Below are 8,780 nucleotides of genomic sequence, written 5' to 3'. Positions count from 1 at the left end.
ATAAAAATTCCACAACCCACCTGTGTCACAACTACTGCCTGGCCCCACTTACCTGAGCAGCAGCAGTGTGGACCGTCACCCATCTACCCACAGCACTGCTTGCAAGATGGAGGCTGGGAAGGGCAGGCCCACTCCTGCCCCTTCTTCAGGCCACAGACCCCCCAGCTGAGAACCACTGCATTATAGAATCCTACATTCAGTTACTTATATATATGTACATTTTAAATGTAACCTTTTGGCTTGAAATTTCCATGTCAACTTCTGTCTCGGGCTGAATTGGGGCGGGTAGGGGTAGAAGTCTTATCCAGGCCTGTTTAGCAATTTCCAAAAATGAAACAAGGGAAAATGCATTATTTTGCCCATGTTAGAAGTTCTGGTGACCAATCCTTTGAGTTCTAGCATCCCATGTTTTGGCCCAGGGACTTGAAATGTGGCAGGGAGAGGCCCTTGTGTCAGGAACATACTTTTTGTTATCCCTGTAAAATTCATCAAAGACTTACTTGACCAATTAATAAGCTTTTGAAAAGTTATAATTTGCACAGTAGAGACTTTGTTACACCTAATTTCCCAGACTGTCCACATTTAGGTGTGTTTTGCATGGGCCTACTCAGGCTTCACCTTACAATTGTAGCTCTGGGCTGCTACAAGCCATGCTAGATCTGGGTCTGGGCCTCTGAACTTGGCAACAGGGAGCCTCACTCCTGTGCTCTCCAGCACATCCTGGAATTTTCTTTGGTTCCGCCATTCCTCAACCAATGCTTTGAAACCAACTAGCAGTGGATCTTAACACTTCTAGTGCTGATCCATTGTGAAGACTTACTGTTTTTAACTCAAATGGCAGAAGATTGTGGGGTGGATCTATAGGCTCCAAATCTGCTGATGAACTTTGAGGGTAGCAGTCTGATGCCACGTGATGAAATTGTCGGGGAGGGTGGAGAGGGAAGTTAATTCACTATTAAAAGAATTTTGAAACAGAAAAAGATTGTGTATATGCGTGTGTGCGCACACAACATTTACTTAATAGAATGTTAACGTTGTGAAGTCCAACATGCAAAGTTAAGAAGTGCCAGAATGAATATTGGTTGTGTATCCTGAATTACTCCTTTTGAATTTGTATTGCAGGGTCCAATTATATGATCTCATACTAGTGGTTTTTTCTAGTGGACAACTTCCTCATTCAATGCCCATAATTTATGGTATTATTTTAAAGACCAGTTGTTCAGTGTGTCTTTTCTCTCTATTGTGGAATGCGCAACACCACCTTATTTACTACACCGTACTCAAAGCATACTCTGAAGCCAGAATTCTCTCATTTCCTCCTTGTTCCTCATAGTTCATTTTCTTGTTGGCTTTTCTCTGGTGCTCATCACTAACTATCCAAGAGCTTCATAATTGCTCTTTTTTTTTTCACAACACTCTTGTGAGATGATATCACCACGTTCCAGATGGAGGATTGAAGCAAAGAGAAATTAAGGTCAAAAGTATCTGCTAATTTCAAATAACCAATTGGAGACTCCTAAGACCTGTTTTGTCAGAGTGCCTAGCATTATAATATAGCACTTTGTGTTCAAAGTACAATTCCTATTGATTTTGTCTGCAGCTGTGAGTGCTCAGCACTTCTGCAGATCAGACCCCAGGGTCTCAAGTCAGGCACTCAGGAAATGAGGAATGTACAATTAGTGGCCACTTAAGTGATTTGGATAAAGTGATTTTGCTAACATCACAAAGAAGCTCTGTGGCACAGGTGGGGATATAAACCAGAATTCAACCACCTTAATTGCGAAACTGGCCCATATACTCCTAAAATCATCAGTTGTACCTTATTCACAACACATCCTCCCACTTTTTCAACCAGTTAAACTGAAGGCCTTTTTCTTTTGTAACCCTAATTCAACCCAGAGCAGAACAACTGTATTTTTCAACAAGTACATAAACTCATAATACTGATACACAATACTATATTTACCTGAATGCAAGATTACTTCAAATTTAAGATGAACCCCCCCCAATATTTATATTCTATATATGAAAAATCAATTTGTTTTACATTTCCATGTATAAAATCTAATTATTGGACAGTTGTCTTAAATTCATCCCACCCCCGGTTATGGTGGGGAAAGCAGCATGGGGCGAGGGGCCAGATCCCTGCCTCTTGCCCTCCCTGCCTGCCCCCATACATGTGCCTGTTCTTCATTTGTCTAGTGCATAAATCAGATTGATGGATGGTTTAAAATCTAGCTTTTCCTTTTTCTCTTGTGTGTGTCTTACAACATGAAAAGACCAACTAGATAGAATTTTAATTTCCAGCATGTAAAGTGTCTCCAAACTGGGCACCTTTCTTCGCTCTCCTTGTCATCCTGGGTTACTAAATTAGATTCTGAAATTGTGTATGCAGAATTGTCAGTAAGTTACTATAATTATAGAGCATTACATAGCAAACAGAAATGAAATCAGTTAAAAATAAAATGAGTAGTATTTGTTTTATAACATTTTAAGGGTTGAGTTTAGTGTTATTATAAAGCAAAGGGAAGTAAAGATTTGAAAGAATTGAGTTGAAATTTGCAACAGTTGAATAAATATTAAGAACTGTGGATAGCTCAGCAAATTTACAGTAACCTAATAGAATAGCTGGGTGTGAGAATAGTTATATGTTAAGGCAATGGAATAGGACTCCAGAGATCCAAATTTAATATAATTTCCAGTTCTACCAGTGACTGACTGATGTTTGGTTTTAAATCTCCAGTCTGTAAAATAAGAATGATGATACCCCCTTCCTAAATAGCTGCTTTAGCAATTTAGTTCTATAATGTTTCCTTGCATATCACAATGGGGTCCTCATCCATGTAGGGCAGGGGTGTCAAAGAGATGGCCTTTGGGCTGGTTCCATTCTATGGAGCCATTTCATCCAGCCCACAAAGCTGTTGGGGGTAGCCAGGAATTTGGGGTTGAGTGAGTGGGCCAGGACCTGCCACAGAATTCCTAGCTATGGAACCCCATTGAGGATGCATCAGTGATGACTGAGTTAACTTCCATGCTGCCACCACTTGCTTTGCCCCCACTTGCCTCATAGCTGCTAAACCCCACAGGCTGATCTAGCCTGGGGTCTTGGATGAGTTTGATACCCTTCATGTAGGGAATATCTACAATACAAATAAATGTAATCATAGATTGTTAGATTGCAAACTTAAACTACTGTAGGAAAAGTACTTAACATAATGGGTTCTTAGATGTGTCTCTGGCCTTGAGGTAGCACACAAATGGAAATAAATAAGAAACTCAACATGCTACAGTTGTATTGGAAAATAATTTATTCATATTTCCTTTTTTTCCCACCTCTAGGAATTGCTGATATTTCTACAGAATTTGCCCACAATGCACTGGGGAGATGAAGATATTAGTGTTCTTCTAGCAGAAGCCTACAGACTGAAGTTTGCTTTTGCAGATGCCCCCAATCATTATAAAAAATGAGTGTAGGAAATCAGAAGCTCTAAGTTCAATTTGTTCCACAGTATTATGGCTTTCATTATTCTGGTTTGCACTTTCATACAATTACTAATACTTGCATTTGAAAACAAAAAGATACCTTTAGGATTCTCTGAGAATTTACACAATGAGAACGGAATACCAAAGAAATGGACAGAGCAGGATACGAAGCATTATAGAACTGGAAAAATGAACTTCCATGCTCAATGCACAAAAATGAAATAAGTTCAATTTGTTTTGTAGCGTTTTGTCTTTTTTTTCTTTAGCAATTAAGACATTTATTGTATGAATGTGGAAAATATGTTATGTTCTTTTGTTTAGTGACTGTTATGCAACTGTGAGCTTTAAAGTCTCTTATGGGGAATATTGTGAGATAGTATAATTATTCCTATGTAACCCATACTAGTCTTTGGTATCTTTACTAGCCAATATTTGTCTATAAAATAAATTGTTTAATCTGAGTAGAAAAGGGGGCAAATCATAATTATGAAGGCTGTTTAGGGATGGTAGGCCCCACAATCTTTTTAAATTTTGAAATTGATATCACATTTATATTTCTTACAGTGAACCAAATTATGAAAATTCTAATAAAACCACACAGTATATGGCAAGCACTAAAGGTTGTCACAGAGGTCTTGTGCCCTCCTTAATCCCTATGCTAAAGAATTAATTGAATCTTAAGGATTCATTCCCAAAACTCAAAAAGAAACTCTCCTTGCAAGCATTACATTTTGGAATATTTCTCAAATGCACTGAATAAATAGGAGATATACTTTTGTTATGGGAAGTTAATGCATAATTTAAAAAGTTAGCTTAATTATTTGTGAGCATGAAAGTTCATTTTAAAGGAATGTCTGTTCTACGGCTTAGTTTACAAAGCAAAATGTGTTTTAATCTATTTTTTGCCTTATTCTTTTCATCTGACATGTTAAAATGGAGGGAGTGGTGGGCAGGGAGGGAAGGGGGAGAATACATCTGTCCTTCTACTCATCTGTAAAATAACTTTAGTAAACTATTTTCTAATCATTGTGCAGGGGAAGTGAGAAGAAAGTTCCTGTTAACTTTAATGATAGTTGTATGCCCGAAACACCTCTTGCATCACTGGAGAAATAAAAAATCCCCTATCACTTCCTAGAATTCAGTTAGTGGGGTTTTTTTAATTGTTTTTACTCCCTTAATTTACTATAAGTGGAATAATTATTTTCAGAACATGCTAAAGGATAAGAATTCTGCCATGATTTTTTGTGTGTATATGAACTCATTTTGATTTTGTGCCTACCTTATTTATAGGTTCCTGAAGTAGTGATTTGCAAGAGCCAATATACTAGGAGGTCAAAGCTGCTTTTTAACACACTTCCAGAATGAATCATACAGTGTTGGTATCATAAGTATAGAAAGTAGTACTACGCTTTTTGTTTTATGTCTTCGAGAGGATTTATGTTAAGATATTATGATAGAAGGTTATTCACAAGCCTTGCAAAATATTTACCCACCCATTTTGGTTTGATTTCTTTTGGAGGTCCTTGGTTCTTGACTAATAGGTATATCAAGATAAATAAAATAACAATAATTCATACCAATTTGTGCTGTTATTTAGGGTTTGTCATTTTTAAATGTCATGGAACTGCGGATGGATGGGAGGAAACTAACCTGAACAATTCCTAAACCAGAAGGTTTGTTTTCCAAGGTATAGTTGTATTTCATTGAAATCAGTGGAATTGTTCGATTCAGCAGAAGCAGGCTCAAACTACTTGGGTCACTGTGTGCGTGCAGTACATAGTGGATAAGAACATCTTAAATGTAGTACCAAAATCTTAGTTTAACTTTAACTTTAATTAATGATTTGATGTTTCATGGTTTCTCATTAAGTTTACAAATAACTTCTTATTGTGCCTAATGGAATATCTGATAGTAACAAAATACGTGAAGCCTGAAATATATGTGACCATTTGCTATAGTTAAATATAAGTATCTATAAAAATATCTGTTAATAGAAATGCGTATTGTAACTAACAAAGGAGACAAAGAACATGCAGCATTAAACATATAATGTTTTGTCTTGTTTTGTAATTAACTATTTTATGGAGACGAGGTAATATGTAAAGTTGATCCGAAGTGGTCTGCTGTGTCAGATGCTACTATGTAACATTTATGAGGCTGCATATATATTTTTAATTTTTTTTCAGAACGCCCACTTGGCTTGACTGCCACGTCTTCCAAATTCAAATAATACATATCACTTCCAATTAAAGGAAGTGCTATCATGGTCCCAAAAGAGACATGTTGTGTCCATGTCAAAAATGAAAAAAAAAATTAGTACATTGCTTTAAATATATGAGGAGTTTCCTAATGTACTGATTATATATAGTTATATATATAGGATATTTTTCAGTAAATAGGAGTCCAGTGTATTTTTGTGTGAAATTTCCCAATCCTCTAAAATTTAACGTTTAACTTTTAATTGTATAAAGTTAATTATCGTTGCATTTTAATAGTTATGCATCTCAGGTAAAATGCCATTTAAACCAAAACATTACATATAAAGAGAAAATAACTGTCATTTTACATCCATAGACTTATTTTTTCACAATTAAGAATAAAAATATTATGAAAATAGTATGTATTTTCTTATGGATCAGTATTTTTAAACAAACAGGAAGCATCTTGACACATCATTAGTGAGTCCAATCTGTAATTTCATAGAATTGGTATGAAAATACTGAAGTTTGTTTTATCTAAAATGCAGTGTGTTAAATAATGTTATGTAACAAAAATGAAAATAAAAGTGTACAAAATAGAAAAACAGATTTATGATTATAGTATTTGCATAGAAGTGTAAATATTAAATTAATCAAATATGTAAATATACACAGGAGAACACAAGACCCTGATTTTAAAATCTTACATTCATCTTTAATACATTATAATATATTAGGTTACAATTGTTCTTTGGCTTAATTTCATATGGAAAAGCCCATGGATTTGTATTTAACTTCAGATTCATAAAATAAAATATAAGTAGACAAAGTTTAGTTGTATGTTTATGACAGATATTAACACCAGGATCATTGTTTCAGGAGACACTGTAAAGTTGATTAAAGATAATGAAATAAATACATATTTATACCATGATGTGTAGAGTGGAAATTTTTTTTTCATCAGAAACAGTCCAAACTGTATCAAGAAATGTTTATAGTGCCCTACTTTGTAGAACAAAGCTTTTTCTCTCAAATATACTTCTACAACTTCCTTTACAAGGTATTAAGACTAGTAGCTTACAAAGGTAAGCCTACATAATGACCCATGTGGAGGGATGCATTAAGACGTTTCTGTGTAGCTAAGAAGTAAAACAGTGAATCTGGGAGTGAGGGACAGATGCAATAAAATGCAGGAGTCAACAAATTTGGAGGTGTGGATCTGCGAGTGTCATAGGGTAAGGGCAACAAGCTTAATATGGTGAAGTACTGAGAGCCACTGGAAGGATTGATTGTTTTTTAATGTTAAGGGGGAAATGGGATTGGAACAGCAATTTTAGGAACAATCTGTTACAGACCTGACCTGGATGGTATTGAAGGGAAGGTTATGATAATCAAAATAGGAGGTGATGAGAGACCATGCTTGTTGGTTGTCTGAACAGCAAGATGAAGGTGGCTCTTATTGTTTGGGGGAAGCACCAAGATTTGGACAGAAATGGGTTGTACAAAGAAAGTAAAAGGTTCCACAAACAACACAAGTGCTTGAGTTACATTAAAAATTGTGACCAGGGTGGGGGCTTAATTTTGAAAAAAAAACAGGTTCCTATGTCATCTGAGCTCCTTTGAAAATCCCACTGGCTAAGTTTAAGTCAATGGTGAGACTTAGAAGCTATCAGAGCAGCAGGGTTCAGTGGAAGGTCAGAAAGGGGTGGAGGGGAAGATGAAAAGAATGAGGAATTAGTACATGAAATACAAATGGAGATGGAATCCTTTGGGTGATTTTGGGTAACAAGTAGGTCTGTGCGAGCAGGCAGGTATTCGATCCGGCTTTGGATCCAGCCACTTTGGATGCCAGCAATCCGATCCGGAACTCCGGATCAGTTTCCTGCTTTGATCCGGCCAAAGCGGCTTTGAAGCTTCGGAGCCACCTCATTGTACCATAGGGTATAATGGGGAATCAATGAAATATCTGTAACTTTGTTTTTTGTCTGATTTGGATGAAATTTGCAGAGGTGGTAGCCTCTGCTGAGAGCATGAAGCCTGCCAAGTTTCAAGAAGATTGGTGGAGGGGCTTGGGGGCAACTGCACCCCAAATTTGTGAAAGCAAAACTCATGTCACATGTATATGTTACAAGATGGAGGTGAAAACTGCAGGGGTGGTGGCCCCTGGTGAGGCCACAAAGCCTGCCAAGTTTCAAGTTGAAAGGTGTAGGGGCTTGGGGGAAACTGCACCTCAAGCTGCTGACAGACAAAACTTGTTACATAGATGACCCTGTGTGTGTTAAGGCGCAGTGGGCTGAAAACTGCAGGGGTGGTAGCCCCTGCTCAGGCCATGAAGCTTGCCAAGTTTCAAGAAGATAGGTGCAGGGGTTTGGGGGGAACTGCACCTCAAGCTGCTGACAAGCAAAACTAGTGACATGGGTGACAGTGTGCGTGTTAAGGTGCAGCAGGGTGAAAGTTGCAGGCCTGCTAGCCCCTGCTGCAGCTATGAAGCCTGCCAGCTGTCAAGGAGATAGGTGCAGGGGTTCTGGGGCCCTGCACCTCTAGCTGCTGACAAGCAAAACTCGTGACATGGGTGCTTGTGCAACTGACTGTCTCTTTTTTGGGGCAGTTGATTGTATTGATTTTTTCCTCTCCTTAGTCTGTGGTTTTGTAGGTGTTAATCCTTGCTAATTAACTCGTTAACAAGTGGGTCACAGAAAAAAAAAAAAGGTTGGGAACCACTTCTTTAGAGTATAACTAAGGGCACCCATCCTATACTGTTTGTTCACACAAGTGGGATACGCAATGTAACAGAAAAGGACTGTCCAAATGCCAGCCTAAGTCAACTGTAAAAGCCCGAGGAAAGGAAAAACATAAAATAAAAATGGATCTTTGCTATACGCAAAGAAATATAGCATATTTACTTGCATACCACATGGTTCACATTGTAAGTAGGGAATCTAATTTCCTGCCCAGAGTAGAAGTGCCCCACTTTGATTTCTGCTCACAACAGCTGTTGCATTCCTATTCAGGCAGTCAGTTGACTATAGGGAGTCAACTGACTAATGGCTCTTTGTACTTCACTCCACACTTGTTGATGATCATTTCTCTTCCATAGAT

At 37.6% G+C, this 8,780-nt stretch overlaps 1 protein-coding gene across 1 annotated transcript in view; it reads left to right on the top strand.

The window, feature by feature from the left end:
- Nucleotides 1-6,608, top strand: part of LOC102372465 (TBC1 domain family member 22A-like) — a 172,356-nt gene extending 165,748 nt beyond the window's left edge. Inside the window, exon 3 of the mRNA XM_006021797.3 lies at nucleotides 3,340-6,608. Within this exon, the coding sequence (XP_006021859.1) occupies nucleotides 3,340-3,468 (129 nt within the window). The 3' untranslated portion in view covers nucleotides 3,469-6,608. The remainder of the gene's footprint in view (nucleotides 1-3,339) is intronic.
- Nucleotides 6,609-8,780: the final 2,172 nt, after the last annotated feature.

Source organism: Alligator sinensis, unplaced genomic scaffold (genome assembly GCF_000455745.1).
Source record: "Alligator sinensis unplaced genomic scaffold, ASM45574v1 scaffold361_1, whole genome shotgun sequence".
Lineage (NCBI taxonomy): Eukaryota > Metazoa > Chordata > Crocodylia > Alligatoridae > Alligator > Alligator sinensis.
Note: the sequence above shows the minus strand (reverse complement) of the source record. Positions and strands in the feature narration are given on the sequence as shown.